Source organism: Octopus sinensis, linkage group LG13 (assembly GCF_006345805.1).
Source record: "Octopus sinensis linkage group LG13, ASM634580v1, whole genome shotgun sequence".
Taxonomy (NCBI): Eukaryota; Metazoa; Mollusca; class Cephalopoda; order Octopoda; family Octopodidae; genus Octopus; species Octopus sinensis.
Window position 1 is genome coordinate 56,517,161 of NC_043009.1, and position 18,995 is coordinate 56,536,155.

The 18,995-nt window shown below is 31.2% G+C and overlaps 1 protein-coding gene across 1 annotated transcript in view; it reads left to right on the top strand.

The window, feature by feature from the left end:
• LOC115218639 (N-alpha-acetyltransferase 15, NatA auxiliary subunit) overlaps window positions 1–9,432 on the top strand; it is a 51,557-nt gene extending 42,125 nt beyond the window's left edge. Inside the window, exons 18-22 of the mRNA XM_029788556.2 lie at window positions 599–707; window positions 1,763–1,861; window positions 3,304–3,447; window positions 4,299–4,396; window positions 4,942–9,432. Of these exons, the coding sequence (XP_029644416.1) occupies window positions 599–707; window positions 1,763–1,861; window positions 3,304–3,447; window positions 4,299–4,396; window positions 4,942–5,121 (630 nt within the window). The 3' untranslated portion in view covers window positions 5,122–9,432. The remainder of the gene's footprint in view (window positions 1–598; window positions 708–1,762; window positions 1,862–3,303; window positions 3,448–4,298; window positions 4,397–4,941) is intronic.
• The last annotated feature ends 9,563 nt before the right edge of the window (window positions 9,433–18,995 follow it).

Below are 18,995 nucleotides of genomic sequence, written 5' to 3' on the forward strand. Positions count from 1 at the left end.
GTTAGATGGCTGGATTGGAGTCACTTGTTCAGATTGCTGTAAATCAATGTATTTACAAAAAAACTATCTGCTGGCTAAATAAGCTTTTAAATACATATTATTTTGGAGTAATTTGAAAGAAAGATGCGGGATTGTTAAGAAAAAAGGGGAAGATACAAGAAGTGAATATTTTGCTAACATCATGCTCTTAGAAACAATTGCTTTTGCTTGAACCTTCTTCAGAGAAGCCCTTAAATCTGATTTGATTACTCCCAGAGCAGAAAACAGTGAAAAAGCTTATCTTTGAAATTGGAAATTTTTACATATATTACATTTTGTATTCAGTTGGAGTTGGTACATTCTTACAGACTTGCTTCTGACTCTATGACTCTATTCTGGCTCCACAACCCTTGATGAAACAAATCTTATACTTTTGGAAGAGTTGTTATTATCATCATCATCATCATCTGCTAATAATTAAATATATATTCTTACAGAGAAGAATCAATAGAGTGTCAAAGAAAATATCTTGTGTTATTTAGTTACATTTCTTTGAGAGGTATAAAATATTAATGCATATTGTATACAATAATTTTTCTTTTTGTTCTCTTATTTGCAGACGAAGGAACCATTAGAACAGGCTGTGAAATTCTTGAAACCTTTACAACAACTGGCACAAAATAGAATAGAAACGCATTTATTAGCTTATGAAATTTTTTCCCGGAAAGGTAGTAATTTGCTTGAATATTAAGCTAACAATTATTTATTTGTTAACTGTAACGTTTTTGTTGATATACTCTTGATATACAGAAGAAAAATATAAAAAGAAAAGAAGATTCATTTTAGAGTGTAATATTTTTAGTTGTTCTGAGGAAATGAAATGGATTTAATTCTGAACCAGCTTTTATATTTTTTTAAATAATTTATATTTAACCCATTATGTGTTTAACCATTTTATATTTATGTATATAGATCCCCAACTACTAATGTTAATAATAATAATAATTAAAAAATTAGAGATTCAATATTGCTGCAGGCTTTTTGTTGATAATCATCAGCCTTTTGGAAGCTGACACTCTGCATATGAGTTATTAGAATGATTTTTTTATGTATGTTACCCAAACACTTAAAAATCTCATAATTGCTGGTATTAATTTATTAATATTGTGAATCTAAGGGATTTCAAATAATCTTCCCCACTCCTCATATTTTATTTCAAAATTTGTGATTGGGTGACAGGAACTCATTTATAGTTATTATAGCATTTTATTCATATCTTCCCACATTTGAGGTGTGAGCATGGCTGTGTGGTTAAGAAGTTTGCTTCCCAACCATTTGGTTTTGTGTTTAGTCCCACTGCATGGCACTTTGGGCTAGTATCTTCTCTTACCCCAGGGAGACCAAAACCATGGAATTAGATACTGAAAGAAGCCTGTTATATGCATGCGTGTGTGTATGTGTGAGTGTCTGTTTATTTTTGTATTTCTCCAAAAATTGCTGAGCTACATGCTGTGACGTTATTGTTACCTTTGTTGACAAACTAATCTGTTGGTTTTGCACCTTTCGAGATGTGTGCAATATGATATCCTTTACTTGAGAAGCAGTTAATTGTTATAAATTGGAAGGGCATCAGCTGTAACAACAATACCTCAGTGATATAATCATGTAACCCATGAAAAATGGGCATAAAAATTCAGCAAATTTTGGTTATAGCTTTATCTTGCTAGTTAGTGTTCATTTCAAAACTGATTTTTAATGATTATTATTTTTTTTTCTTTTGCAGGAAAATTGTTACTAATGTTACAGTCTATAAAACGAGGACATAAATTAGATCCTAACCACTATCTTTTACATGTGTGCAAAATGAGATTCTTGCAAATAGGTAACAACTGAATTTTTATATTCTCAAAGATTACATCTATAAACTCTGATAAAATAAAATGGTTATTAAGAATAAGCATAACATTTTATTGTTTTCCAATGTAAATGATAAATAATGTAGACTAAAATAGTTGGGAATGCATCCAACTATGAAACAACCTATTTTAAGATTATGATACTTTTTGTTTTCTATCTACTGTGTTATGTAAGTACATAATTTTCAAAGTGGTTGATGGATGTTGTTGAACATTTTTGTTAAGATTAAAAGATGACAGGTCAACAGAACTTGGGGATTTGCAAACCTGAACATCATATATATGAGGATTGAATCTCATTTGAATAGCCACTGACCTAAATAGATTTCTTAAAATTCTTGTGGTTGAATGTGGGTAACTAGATCACTTACAGTCTATAATAGATGCTACAAGATTCCATAGCAATTGGTAGAGCAATATCCATCTGTTGGTGGGTCTTCACTGGGAAATCGTTATGGTCAGTACTTTGTAGCAATTAAGAATTTGGACATATTGACATACTGAAGGTTCTTCAAAATTACTGTCCATCATTCTTACCATGTTCGTTACAAATGAGAATCACCTATAGACATCTGTTAATTTTGTCAAATTGTACTTCTTTGAGTAAAGGCATGTATATATATCATCATCATCATCATCGTTTAGCGTCTGTTTTCCATGCTAGCATGGGTTGGACGGTATATATATATTTATACACATATATGCACACACACACATATATATGTATGTATTTATTTTTGTGTTTGTGTTTTCCCCCACCATCGCTTGACAACCGATGTTGGTGTATTTATGTCCCTGTAACTTAGCGGTTTGTCAAAAGTCAGGAACAGAATGAGTACTAAGCTTACATATAAGTCCTGGGAGCGATTTGTTCGACTAAATTCAAATGACTCAAACAAATAAACAAGTTAATTTTTATCATTTTTATTACTATTTTTCTACTTCCGATAACGAGAAAGTTTTTGAAATATATTAATACTTCATATATTTTAGTGTTAGCATTTACTTCAAGATTAAGGAATAAATAGCATTTGGTTGCAAAAATTGTCATAAAACCTAGAAAAACTTTTTAATACATTAAATACCTAATTTCAGAAGATCAAAGTGGAAAAAGCATAAATTTAACATTTAAGTATGAATATTTTTAAATGGTTCTTCAATACTTGTAAAAACAGTATAGTTTTTGAAATTTTGTTGAACTGTTAATTACCATTTCTACTGCTACAATGATGAATTGAGAGTGGCATCTGTAATTCAACAAGAGAAAAAGAAAATCTAATATAGGAAATAGCCGAGAACCATAACAGTGCAACCATTGTGTCTGGGTATTATGACTAATTACGAAGTATTACAAATTTTATTTTGTTGACATATTTTTAATTATGAAGTTGATGTTGTTTTTTTATAGTCAAGAAGAAAACTCAATTGCCCGAAAGTATACAGACTGTTCTTGACCAAGAAATGCAGTTGATTTATGGCAACAAAGATGCAAAAACACTGAACGAAGAATTCTTAAGTAAAAACAGCAAATCCATGCCCCATTTAGCATCAGGTAAAACTTCACTTGCATTTTTAATTTCTACCCATGTTAATGAACAGGAATTCAACAATTGAAGTTATTGTAATTAGTATTTTACATCTTTTGTTTTGTAAGCTGCTTTGCAATGTCTAATGTTATTAGATCTGTCTTAGACACTGCTCCTCTTTCCTGTGTATGTTTTGCTTTACTCTCAGTGGTTTAGAAGTTTGCCATCAGAGTTACATTGTTTAGGGTTTGATCTCTGGGCAAGTGTCTTCTATCATACACTTGGTTATACTAAAGCCTAATGAAGGGAATTCTGTAAATTTCGTACACAGAAATTGTGGAATCTGTGTGTGTGTGTGTGTGTGTGTGAGAGAGAGAGAGAGTTCCTTTTAGTGGGTGGTAATCTGTAGAGTTTAACTCTACCATCTGGCTCTTGGAAGCCTTTAGCTAAGTCCACTATGTTGTAAACATTTAAGCCAAATCTCTGATCTGAGGATAACTTAAAGCCATTAGTCACAAGTGTTTTGAAAAAGTAGACACATATATTGTCCTTTGCATCTCTGATTTTTAAAAATTCAAAAACAAAAACACTGTTCCTTTCAGTTTTTATGTTATTTTATTTACTCTTGTATACACTTACTATCATATAAGAGACTCACACTTGGCTTATTTTATTCACATTCAGCTTCATTCAGATTTCTTGTCTTCTCTACTCTCTCTTCTGTTCAACATTATTCTCCTTGCATATGACATCCAGCTTCCTCCTAATTGAAATAAAAGCTCACAGGGCTTTGGTTGGCCCAGAGTTATTGTAGACACTTGCCTGTTTCTATGTTTTTCAAAATTATTTATTTTGCTCTTTCATGTGTATCCTTCAGGTGCTAGGATAATGTATGAACTTGACCCGTCAACAAAAGACAAAGCTGTTGCATTAGCCAGTTCTTTGTCGAATGACCTCGAGGGTTGTACTTTGGAGGTGAGTAATATTTTTGAATCTTTATATTCTCATGTAAAATAACTGTTGCTGTGTAACAGTCTGTACTGTCAAACAGCTTGTTATTACATTTTATGTAACAGCCTGTAACCATACCATTTAACATATTGTTTTAATTTTTGTTTTATAACAATCTGTAACAGTATCTGCAAACAGTTGTTTACAACAAAGTACATAAATAAATATTTTCTTATATCTTTTGCATTGATTATCATTCTTCTACTCTAATTGATAAATATAACAAATCTTTGTTTATTGTTCAATATTTTTATAGTTTGTATATATTATACATTATTGATATTATAGTGATTTCATAAAATTTCTATAAAAGTAATTCATAAAATTAATTAGTCCTGTTTCTTTTCACTTACTACTATTTGCCTTATTCTTTAAAATAGTTATTTTTGCATATATTACACAGATTTCTATACTGATTTTAAATTGTTTTAAATAAGTAACATTTTTATACTTTTATTATTTTTTTTTTATATTTCAATATTAACCAAGTTGTTTTTCAATTATTGCAGCATTGTTGTGAAGTTCTGAAAACAATGTGTCGAGGAGAATTTGGTAAATTGGATAAAGAAATTCAGGATTACCAGCGCCTATGTCACAGCAGATTCTCTGTTGCATCAGCTTTCATTGTGCCTGTGTGTTCATCACAAACCACTAGTGAACAGATTGTCACCAATGGAGCTCCATCATAAAGCAACTTGTGTCCTAACTCTGCTGCTGCTGCTGCTGTTGCCATGCTGCCAACAAAATTTCAGCCAACCCAAAAATGCCTGCCTGCTCAGACTCAGTTATGTCCCCCTTTTGATGGTTTACCTGCCATCATTATAAATATTAACAACTTTAATAATCTCTATTATGGCAACTAATTGTGTTGAAAATACAAATAGAGAACAGCTACTTGTTTGTGCACACTGTCATCTTTCTATATCATAGAAAGCTTTTTATCAAATGAAGTTGAGTTTTGATACAAGGCAGGGATATAAGGATTGACTGTTTTTTAATTTATCCAGACTCCACTCTTTTGTGATAAAAAAAAAAAAAAGAAATCTAGGTCAAGAGCATTACTCCCCCACCCTTTGCCATTTTGCTGATTGTGCTGAGTTGACCACCAGTTTAGCATGTGGTGTGCTAAAATAGTTTTCTTCTTTAGATTGCTTCATTATTTGGACTATTTTTTAATATTTAGTTTCACCATCATCATCATTATCATCATTAATATTATTATTATTATTATTATTATGATTATTATTATTATTATTATTATTATTATTATTATTATTAAATATCATCATCACTCTTACAGTAGTCCTCTGACATGTTTCTGCAGACTTCTATGATATTTTTAAAATTAATTAATCCACCAAAAAAAAGAAAAAAGAAAAAAAAAATTGGTGAGATGTATTAAGGAAACATCAAATAACATTTCAAAAAAGAAAAAAAAAAAAGTATTAGTTGTAAGTTTTGTGTCTTAAGAAATATTTTGATAAAAATAGTATTAAAGAAGAAGATGTTGTTAAACAATGCAGTCAAATATATATAAACACACAAACACATACACACACACACATGTACTTCACAAACTGAAACATTTTCTACAGTTTCCTTTCACTTAAGAACACTATACCTTGATGTAGTTTAAACATTTTTGGATTTCTAATTTTGCAAAGAGAAGCAATATTGGGGAAACCAAACAGTTTTAATATCTTTTGACTGGTATAACCCTAAGATCTTGTCATTGTTTTCTTCTTCCTATGGACAAAAAAAAAAGATGGGAAGGGTGAGTGTAATGAAATGAATATTTTTGCGTTTTTTTTTTTCCAACTTTTATTAATGAGTGCAGCTTTGATAATTTAAAAAAAAAACAAATTTTAGTTAATAAGTACTTAAGATGATTGCTCTTCCCTCTGATGTGGTGGCAAAATGGAAAAATTTTGAAGGGAGGTATGAATGAACAAGCACATTGTATATGTGTATGCACATTTGCACATGCATTCGTATGCATGCATATCTATACACAGAAAAAATAAAATGCAATGATCTCCATTCTCTTGGAGTTATTTTTTTTTTATATATATATATATATAATTTTGTTTTGATGATTGCTAGTGTTTTGAAATATGGTATAAAAGCTTTCCACTTATCAATTTAACAGGAGGGGGACATGCGTGCACACACACACAAAATTATGATTTAAAGAGAAGAAATGAAATTAAAACTATTGAATTAGTGTTCAAAACCACAAAATAGCAGAAATGACCCTTGTCCTCAATGTATCTCTTTGTTCAGAATTATTTTAAGATGCTTTGTTATATAGTACTATAACTGCATTTTCTGTTTTTGTTGTTTAAAGAAAGCATTAAATCTTTAATTGAGGTATGTTCCATGCCCTGTTCAAGTGAAGTTTTCTCCATTATCTTTGCTCCAAGAAAATCAAAGTTAGTGTCGACCAAAAAGTAAAATTACAAACAATAAAATGTTAGCTGAGAAGGAAGGCCTAAAGATGGTTTCTTGTTGCCAGTTCTTTACCTCAAATACTATGAGTATTTAAAAAAATATATATATATTTCTCATTTCATGAGCAAGACATTGAGTTACTGTGAGGCCAGTTAGAAATTTAATAAGAGAATTTACACTATTCATTATACCAATTTCACTTCTTTTTAAAATATTCTCTTGCATATTTTACTATCAACAGAACAGCTAAATTTGTTTATCTCCCTATAAGTTTGTTTTTGCAGTAGACTTTTAAAATCAAAATTTTTTCAGTTACTTTTTTATGTTCTTGTTTAGTTTAGATTTTGTGGAGGTGTTGGATTAATTTACTGGATTATTGGATTACTTTAACGAAAAGGCATATCTTTATTTTTTTTTTATAGAATCGCTGATCAAAAATTTGGAATAAAATGAAATATTTATTTTTCAAAATTTGATGAAATTTAATATTTGATGTTAGGCAAAAGAAGAGCAGTAAGAGCCTAAAATTTATTAGGTGGGAAATTTTGTTGCAGATATTTACCTAAATATTTATTTTCTTGTAACAATATTAATTTATGCACTATTTTAATTTAATTTTCAGTTTACTGGTTTTGAAAGTTTGGAAATTAAGTTTTGTTGTTGTTTTCATTCACCTTATTTAGTTTAAATTCTTTCAGTTTGAAGTTCTTTGTAAATGATTTACTTTGGTCCCCTTTTCCTTATCAAATAGATATAAAATTTCTTAGTCTACTTTTGAGTTGACCCTTCCGGTATTTCTTAGTAGTGTTTATAAGCATCTATTCTCTTCAACAAATTTTGAAGTTAGAATTTGATAAATCACATAACTTTTAGTTGATGTCATTTGGGAATTTTAATTTAAGTTTTGATTTTTACTTTTCATTAATCTAACTGACTTTTTTTTCATACTAAAACAATTATATTTTCTATTAGAAAGCTGGATTGTTCCTAACCCTCATTTTCAGAGTATGTTTAGATTTTTTTTTTCTGCAAAGCATGAGGTCATCTTTTGATAGAAAAGCATTTTATAATCAATCAGTTAATCAGCTAGTTGTTATTGTTGTCGTTAGCCATTTATTTATCTTGTATCTCATTTCCATTTTCATCACAACCTTGACTACCTCTATGGGACATTTTATTTATTCACTGCTTCAATGTAATTTTTAACTCTTTGAAACTGAACAATTTTGGATACTTTATAATCAGCCTAAATTTTATATATATATATATAATATATATATATATCTTTATTAGTAAATGGAGTGAAAAAGATTTTTTTCATTTAATATATCTAATAATGAAATATAAATGGAGATGATAATAATAATTATAACAATAACAATAATAATCTACCAGAAAAAAAAATGTTTCAGACTTAAGTCAAAGGTGACTCTGTATTGGCTGTTTGTATTAAATAAATAGCAGTGTGATGCAGAGCTACTCTGATACAGAAGTTTTAATGGACTCTTCCTTCTGATATACTTCCAAAAAAATAAATAAAAGAAGAAAAAAACAAACAAAAAAAGCAAAAAACAAGCAAACAAAAAAACACTGATATAATATGTCTCACTAAATATCAATTATATTTACACACCAAAAAGACAGTTAATTTTTTCCCCCCCTGTTTTTGATTATGAAACTATTTCTTCTAAAAAAAAAAAAAAAAATTGAAATTACAAGAAACTAAGAATAACAGTAGAAATTATTTTTTCTATCTGTTGATTTAGAAATGTTGGGACGAAAACATTGGAAAATATTTTATTGTTGTAAAATATTTTATAGAAATAAACATTCGAAATAATATAGTGAAAGTTTATTAACCAGTTTGAGTGAGAGAAAGAAATAAAAATCATTGGACAAATAAGATATGTCATTTTTGATAAACAGTTTCCCCTACATGAAACGGTGACATTTCCTCTTTAGTAATTAGATATCTTCACAAAAACTACAGGTTTAAAAATATATAAAGCTGTTTGTTGTTTGTTTCAGTAATATAAACTTTCTTTCCTTATTGCATTGTGATCATTTTCACATATTAAATGTATTATTATTATTATAATTTTCTCTTTCTTTCTTTCTCTCTCTCTCTCTCTGCTTCTCTATCACACAAATGATCTTTCTGACTGTTTTCAACAGATGCCTTCATCTCACCTATGTCTTCACTGATATTTGCATGTTTTGTTCCCTTCTTTGCTTCCCCCTTTTCAAAATTAAGGTGAACAGTTCCACTAAAAGTATTATTTCTTGTGTTATATATATATATATATATCACCCAGTGTGTCTTGCTGGAATTTTTTTTATTCTTCCCATAATGTCATTCTTACATAAGAAGGTGGTCCAGTATTATTGGCTCTATTTTAGGTAGGTGACTGACTTCAAGATTTCAGGCTACTTAACAAGACAGCATATAAAGGAATGGTTGATAATTAATCTGAAACACAACCATGAACTTTATAATAAATTTGCTTATTAAAATTTGGTTTCTTTCAAAATACGAACTGGAATTTTTAGCTGTTGTTACAAACTGTTTTTATTCATTTTTTTTTGTTTTTTCTTTTTGTTGTAGTTAAGGAACATAGCATTTTCATAATATAATTTCCTATTTTGTTGGTTTTACAGCTAGGCTGTAAAATTCTTATTTGTTTTTATAAATCAGTTTAATACTTTTGAACAAGTGCTACGACCCTAAGAAATATTATTGCTATTCTAGTTTTCTTTGCCTATGTTTGTATGGAGACTATTATTAAACTTTCAGTTGTCTACTGTCCAACATTCTTTCAGAATATGTATCTCGTATAGCATCATCCTGACATCTTATCACCACTATTTTATCTCTTTCAATCTCCACCCTAGCCATGTCCACCCTCTCTCTTATAATGTGAGTAGATGTGTAGCTCCTCTACAACAAGAAACTTGTTCTGTTCTGGCCCCTTCTATCACACTTTAACTTCTCATCCTATAGCATAAAGCCACCTCTCTCTGTACTGTAGCTCCACTCAGTCAAAAGTGATCTTAGTCTTGCAAATTGCGTGACTCACTAGTGCTGGGGTCACACCAAAAAAAAACAAAAAAAAACCCCAGTACATGCTATAAAGTGGTTGGTATTAAGGGAGTACCCAGTCATAGAAATCATGCCAAAGCAGACATCAGAGCTTTCACATTCTTCAAACCTATTGGATCTTGTCAAACTGTCCACTCCACACCAGTATAGAAGATGGATGCTAAATGGTGATGATGGAAAAGATTTAAACTACTAACTTCATTTTAATTGGGGTTGAGTCTCATAGCTAATACATCTCTCCTAATTGTGTCCATGATTGTCTTTGTTGGAGAGCGGTAGAAATTTGTTATCTCCACAGTGCTCTCATTTTGTCCTTACGTTTCACGTCATAATCCACATTGCTTCCTCTCTCTATATTCTATATAAACAGTATTGAACAAATATTATCACAGTATAACTGGAATCTGATGCCTACCATACTGTACCTTCATCTTATGTTTGCATAAAGTATGAGTGTGTTATTTTGCACTTTTCATTCTTTTTAAGAGTTGTTGTCTGAATATAGCCCTCTCATGTTTTGATAAACTGATATATATCCATTGAATAGCCTGTATAAAATCTTACATAACGTGAGATAGTTTTCTCTCAGCAATCCACATATATATATATATACATATATATAATCCATGCTCATCTTTGCATATTGTTTGTGCACATGAAAGACGTTTTTTACTCTATCAGAAATACTACGTAGAACCTCATTTATTTATTCTATTTCATTAGTTTGAACTTTCTTTCACATTTTCCTGTATGTTTATTTTAAATTTCAGCTGATGCCGGAAGATTATTGCTAGTAGCTAAATTATATATTTTAAATTTCATTATTTATAGTGGCTATCCCCATTGATTTGAATTCTGCTTTTCAAACAACACAACTCCTTTACTTTTTAATTTTTAAGACAATGGCTCCTTATGTAATTCCAACAGGTCTGTTCCTTAGCTGCAATCGAAACTACTTTCTGCACATGCTTTTCTATCATTATTCACTAATACCAATTTTTTGTTTGTTTGTTTTTTTCCTCAAGTCATTAGCACAATCAGCATTGGCAGCCAGTCCTTCCTTCCTTTCTTCCTTCCTTCGTCCCCACTGCCACAAAAAAATGTATCACTTTGGAACTTATTGTATGTTTGTGTATTTCCCTCAATACTTTAAAAAGAAAATGTTGATTACACTACAAAAGACTGTGGTTGGTTAACGTACTGTACTGAACTTACTGACCCAATCATTTTGAGTTGAATGCCTGCCACATTGCATTTTGCTTTTTCTTTCCTTTTTAACACCTTATTTAATTTTTACCAGCCTAGCTTATTAGCTAAATCTAGAACTATTTCATGTTGTTTTCATGGAAAGTTGATATTAAATCAGTAATAAGAATATTGAACACAGCTTCTCTCATTCCATACATGATGGAAGGAAATCTTTCACAAAATTGGTTAAGACATATGGAGGGAAGCTCTCAGCAAACTTAATTCCAAATTGTATGACTACAGCTTTCACTAACTTGGAGTGTATTATTTTTATTTATGATTCTGTTAGGATTTTTTATTGTTTGACTGTAGACAGTTGAAACTGATTATTTTTATAGATGGGTGGTCGAGTTGTATTTGTGAAAGTAATGTTGCCTCTTATTGATATCTTGTCAGTTAACCCATCAGTGACATGGTTGCAGTTCCAATATTTAACCCTTTTGTTACCATATATCTCTTGAAATACACTACTTTTGTTTCAGTTCATTTTGGAAATGAAGGATTTACTAAAATGTATGTATTTGTACACTTTTAAGTGGTTGGTGTTAGGAAGTGCATCCAGCCATAGAAACCACAGCAAAGACGACATTTGAGCTCGATGCAGTCTGCTGGCATGTCACATCCTGTCAAACTGTCCAGCCCATGCAGCATGGAAAATGCATGTTAAATGATGATGATGATATCATGGGTTCAAATCTGATCACAAGTATTTCATTGTGCTGTTCAGCATGGGACAGTCTCTCAGCCTATACCAACCAGTTCATGGTTTATTGGCATATATTTAAAAACAAGAAAATGAAAAAAAAATGTGACTAACATCCTTGTAGAAAAATAATTGTTACAGTTTTAATGAAATTAAAATTTAAATTGTTAGGATTGTAACTTATTGATAAGATTAATAGCACAGTTAAGTTATTGGACAAAATATTTTCTATTCATTCCAGTCCTTTGTGAGTTCTAAATTCCACCGAGGTCAACTTTGCCGTTCGTCCTTCTGGAGTTACAAGTACAGAATTTGATTTAGCATGGCAGAGTGGAGCCTAAATGGTTGGACTTTGATAACAGGTGAAGTGCCACATCTGTTTGAAGTACATTGGTGTCACTCACATAACTATTATCTGTTGTGTAACATACTATATTTGCTGTCAACATAACACACATGAACTTTCTGAAAGTGGGTCCATTAAAAGGAATAATACCAAAGAACAAGCAGAATCAGTAACATAGTTGAAAGAATTCTGGTTTGATGGAGCAAATTAACCCTTTAGCATTTAGACTGGCTATATCAGTCCTAAATATTCTACCTGTTTTATGCTCAAACCACCTACCTTAGAATGTGATTCTAAAAATAAACCATTCTATCATGAAAATCTTGAAGCTACAAGATAAGGTATGATTAATTAAAAAAATATAACTAAGCATTACATTTGACAGAGTAATCTGAATGATAAAGGGTTGATGTGACTGCTAGAAATAAATATATTCATTCAGTATTCTATGAATGGTTCTTAGACATTTCTTGTTTTCTTTTTTTATTACCTTATACAATGCAATTATTTTGTACAACATGCCAAAAATAATTTAGAGGATGGTGATATATCTGCCTACAAAATAGGAAATGTTCACTTGCATTAACCTCTTGGAACTTATGATGTTAGAATATATCTAATTTAGATTATCTGTGATATATTATAAATTTACTTAATTAGAATACTTCTTTGTTTCTGTTTTTCTGACTGCACACCATTTTGCATAATACTAAGGCAGTTGTAGACTAGAGTAACATCATACTTAAGTAGTAATTGGTTGGTTACCCTTTTATTACCATATTTTTGTTACAATACACTGCTTTTGTTTAAATTAGTTTTGAAAATAGTAAAGAATTTAGTAAAATAGTAACTTTTGTGATTATTAAGCTTGTATTTTGAACATAAACTAACATGAAACCTTGATTTAAGTTTCAATTTATATAATTTGAAAATAAGTTTTTGTATCATAGAATGAGAGGTAGTCTTGAGTGGATTGGTATCAAAATGGTTAAAATTATTCTGCAATCTTGAACAAATTATCTTTGGAAAATGTTGATGATAGAGTTTTTAACCATATCAAAGTACAAGTGTAATATTGGTTATTGAATTACAAAAAAGTTTTAGTGGTACAAAAATAATAAAACCTAGATATAGCGAGTCAAAGTTGGCCACATATTGTGGAATTAACGAAGTAGAATAGAAATGTGTTTGAATATAATTATACTAGGGAATAAAATAAAAACTAGATATCTTATGTGATGCTCCATAATAAAGAAAATATTTGACAATATATGAATTAGATATATGCATACAATTATTTTAGTTTCTGTTTAATTGATTAATTAGTATGATTACAACAGTGTAATAAATATCAAACAGGCAATCCCAATGGAATGTTAAAATTTCAGATAAATCATTTTCTTTCAGTAATGTTTTTGATGTTGCTTATTTTCTTCTCCCAGTTGCCTCGGTAACCAAACCTGAAATTGAAAAAAATGTGCTTTTATTGTATATTTGTTATATTTCTTATTATATCAATTACTGATAAATTAATATCAAGTTTGTGTTAAGGAATATTAATCGTTAACATATACTGATAATCAAAAAACATTGATAATTTTTAAAAAAAAATGTTATTGAATGAAAATCTATTTGTTAAAGAACTTTCCAAATAAGATTTTTTTTCTTTTTGTGAAGGTGTGTGGCCTAGTGGTTAAGGTGTTCAACTCCTGATCATAAAGTTGAGTTCAATTCCTGGATTGGGTAGTGATTTGTGTCCTTGAACAGTGCACTTCATTTCATGTTGCTCCAACCAGGTACTGGTGCAGCTCTCCCTCCAGTTGTCATATTCAGGGTGTTTCACTGGATTGTGACAGGGAGATAGTGTCTGTGCCTGCTCGCACAGGCACCTAAAACAATTAGTGAGAACATAGTACATATGACAAAGTCATACTAGTAAATGTTGATTGTACTTTAAAAATTTTTTTATTACACTTAAACAAGGCTGAAAATGTTCAAAATGTTAGCTGGAAGACTCCATATGAGAGACAAATGTTTAAGGCAAGTAGATGCAAAGAAATTATTCTCAATTAAAAAAATGAATGAGAGAAAACATTGAAAATGAGTCTCTGATTGGTATGAAAACAATGTTTTTCATATCTTGCAAGATCTATATTTTCACAATATTCAATGTGCTGGAAATTAAAAAATTTTGAAGTTGGTTTTCCTTTTATTTGAAGAAAAATACATCTTACATATTCCTCTATGAATGAAATTGTTTTGTTTTATTTCTGTTTTAAAAATTGTCTTTGGGAAGGAAGTATTTAGACTAGAATGGATGTTTTAATATACAGATACATGTTCCGTAGGCATAACAACACATTGGTCAGAAAGACTAGAGTACATTCTAGTTGATACCTAAATATGGATGTTGGTTCATATACAAGTGAATCTTGAATATTTTTTGTGGGGGATGGCTTTAGTTTTTTTAAAAAAATTATATTCTTCATTTGGTTTTAATCATTTAGTGGACTAATTGGAATTCTTTAAGTTTATGGAACAACAATAGATGCATAGAGTGTTTGCAAATGATTTAACCCATATGACAGCTAAACCCCTCATTACTCTACACGATGCTCTCCAAATCTTCAAACAAATACTGCATAACAACTAATAATAATAATGTTATTAGTATCTGAAAATTATTTGCTGTTTCTGAAAGCTCATTCAAAATTTGTTTGTGTCCATTAATTCTTTTATCTTTAACTTGTTCCAGTGATTGGACTATGGTTATACTAGGGCTCAACCCTGATAGGGTTTACTCAAACAAATTGACTGGTACTTATTCTATTTTTTTTTTTGCTAAGTTAACATTAACCAAAATTGATTGTTAAGGGGAGTAGGGAGAGACAAACCCCAAAACACACACACACACGTCTGTGTGTATATATATATATATATTATAAAATATAGTACGGGCTTCCACACATTCTGCCTATCAAATTCACCCACAAGGCATTGGTAATCCCAGGTTAGTAGAAGATGCTTTCCCAAGGTGTTGTAAATTTTCTTTTTGTGGCTTAACTCTAATCTACTTCACTGTTAATTCAAACATCTGGTATCAATTGTAATCATGAAAAGATTGGATTAAGATATTGATTCTTGTAAGATCTGTCTTAACTTCCTCCCCTCTCTCATCTATGTTCTTACCAAACTCAAGTTAACATGGTTTATCTTCAGTTTGAATTTCTTAATGTAATGTTTAGTGACAGAAACATAGGTAGGGAGTTCTAGAAAGATACAGTTTTAGGTATGATGGATGAAGTAAATTGCATAGTACAGTCTTAGAGTGATGTTGATAGTAAAAAAATAAACACAATGTATTAAATGGATTTTGGAATAGAGTGGTATGTCCCCCTGAACTAATAAACACTAAAAAGGTGTATACATGACAGTGTGTTAGTTACTGTTGCACGATGAATCAATTATTTGAATTAGTATTTTTGTCTTCAATACTGAATGTTGATGTCATATTACCAGAAATATGCAAGGAAAAGCTTTAATGTGTTGGACTTTTCAGAACTGAAGTTTTCTATATGTCTTTAGGTTGTAAATGTGATTGGTTATGCTGAATAGTAATCAGAGGTTGTGATGCTTGAAATGTATACAGACTGAAAGTCTTAGCCAGCTAGTATTTATTAATAATGAAGCTGATATGTGAATTTTGTTGATATGCAAAGAAACCATGGTTACGACAGTTCAGTTGTATCCAGGAAGTTTTCCAAGTTATTTTTACATGCGTTATACATACTTGTAAGGTGTCAAGGACGAAATGGTTAAATGATTGAGTATCTACATGTTCTTATTGAAAACACTACTGCAGTGACATACATCATATAAATGTAATACACACGCTTATGGTAACACTTTTAAAGATCGATAGTATACTTCTCATCTTCATCTCTCATTTGACGACTAGTCGTCAATGGCTAATCATTTGTTGACTAGTCAAAGGTTCCCTTTCAGCTAATTTCAAACAACTGTATGTGAATGGCAGCATATAGATTTCATAATTACTGTTCATGATTTTATGGCAAGTTTCATTATATTCTGTCCAAGTGAATCAGCTTTTTCTTCTTAAGGTGGTGAGCCAGAAAAATCGTTAGCATAACGGGAAAAATGCTTAGTAACAGTTTGTCTGTCTTTATGTTCTGAGTTCAAATTCCACCAAGGTTGACATTGCTTTTCATCCTTTCAGGGTTGGTAAAATATGTAGCAGTTGAGTGCTGAGGTCAATATAATCAACTTATTCCTTTCCCCCAAATTTGTGGTCTTGTGCCAAAATTTGAAACCATTATTATTATTAAGGTGGTGAGCTGGCAGAACCATTGCCATGCAAGCCAAAATGCTTAGCATCATTTCATTTGTCTTTGTGTTCTGAGTTCGAATTCCATTGAGGCTAACTTTGCCTGTCTTTGTTTCAGGGTTGATGAAATAAATACCAGTTGAACATTGGAGTCGATTTAATTAACTTCCCTCTCTCCTCAAAAACTATTGGCCCTGTGTCAAAATTTGAAACCATTATTATTGTTATCATTTGGCTTGGCAGAAATATTAGAGTTTTAGACTTATACTTTGCAGTATCTGGATGAGGCCCTTTATATTCTGAGGTAAAGTCTTGCCTTACATACCTCCAAAGTTGATAATAAAATAAAAGCACCAGCCAAGTAATGAAGTTGTTAGTGACTAACCCCTACCCCACTATTTCAGGCCCTGTGCCTATGTTAAAACCAGTTATTATTTAAAGTGGTGAGCTGACAGAATCGTTAGCACGCTGGGCAAAATGCTTAATGGCATTTTATCCACATTTATGTTCTGAGTTCAAATTCCACTGAGGTCAACTTTGCTTTTCATTCTTTGGGAGTCGATAAATTGCCAGTGAAACACTGGGGTTGATGTAATTCCACTTTCCATCCTTTCATCCTAGTCAGTCCCCTCCCCCAACATTTCAGACTTTGTGCCTTTAGTAGAGAGGATTATTATTATTATTATTACAGTATTTCGCCCGTTGCTACATTCTGAGTTAAAATTCCACTGAGGTTGACTTTGCCTTTCATCCTTTTGGGGTTGATAAAATAAGTACCAGCTACATACTGGAGTCGATGTAATTGACTCATCTCTTTCCCCAAAATTGCTGCCCTTGTGGCAAAATTTGAAACCATTTTATTTCACTTGTCACTACATTCTGAGTTAAAATTCTGCCAAGGTCGACTTTGCCTTTCATCCTTTCGGGTCAATAAATTAAGTATCAGTGAAATACTGAGGTTGATGTAATCGACTAGTTCCCTTCCCCTAAATTGCAGGTCTTGTGCATATAGTAGAAAGGATTATTATTATTATTTAGGCAGTGAACTGGCAGAATTGTTAGCATGCTAAGCAAAATACTTAGTGGCATTTCGTCCATGTTGTCCATCTTTACATTCTGGATTCAAATGCAGCCACAATCAACTTTGCTCTTCATCCTTCTGGGATCAATGAAATAGGTACCAGTTGAGCACTGGGGTCAATTTAATCGAAATTACTGGCCTTGTGCCAAAATTTGAAATCATTATTAATAATAATAATAATAATGTGGTGAGCTGGCAGAATCATTTGCACACTGTAAAATAGCTAGTGGTATTTCACCTGTTGCTACATTCTCGGTTCAAATTCCACTGAGGTCGACTTTGCTTTTCATCCTTTTGGGGTCGTTAAAATAAAATACCAGTTGAACACTAAAATTGCTGCCCTTGTAGCAAAATTTGAAATTATTATTATTATTTAGGCAGCCAGCTGGCAGAATCATTAGCATGTTGGTTAAAATACTTAGCAGTATTTTGTCTGTCTTTACTTTCTAAGTTCAAATCCCGTCAAGGCTGACTTTGCTTTCATCTTTCAGGGTTGATGTCATCTGCTATCCTCCTCCCCATAAATTTCCAGACCTTGTGCCTATTGTAGAAAGAATTATTATTTGAAGGTGGCAAGCTGGCAGAACCATTAGCAATGCTGGACAAAAGCTTATTGGTATTTCATCTGTCTTTACGTTCTGAGCTAAAATTCTGCTGAAGGTGACTTTGCCTCTTATCCTTTCAGTGTCAATAGAATAAGTCCTGGGATCAATATAACTGACTTCCCTCTGGCCCTGTGCCAAAATTCGAAAACTACTGGCCCTGTGCTAAAATTCTAAACTATTATTATTATAATTAGAGCAGTGGAAAAATGCTTTGCATTATTTGTTCTGGCTTTTTGCATACTGAGTTCAAATCCTGATGGGGCCAACTTTGCTTTACATTCTTTTGGGATTGATAAAATAAAGCACTAGTCAAGTACAAGGGTTGATGTTATCAACCCTAACCCTTCCTCTGAAAATTACTGGCCTTGTGCCAAAATTAGAAATAGTTATTATTAAGATGTTGGGCTGACAGAATCATTACTGTTTTGGACAAAATATTTAGTGAGATTTCATCCAATTGCTTATGTTCTGAGTTCAAATTTCACCTAGGTTGACTTTTCTTATCATCCTTTTGGAGTTGATGAAATAAGTACCAGCTAAGCACTGGTTGAAACCATTATTAAGTTCAAATTCCGCTTTTCATCCTTTCAGGGACAATAAGATAAGTACTAATCAAGTAATAGGGTAATGTAATAAACTTGCCTCCTCCCCCAAAACTTCAAGCCTTGTTTCTATAGTAGAAAG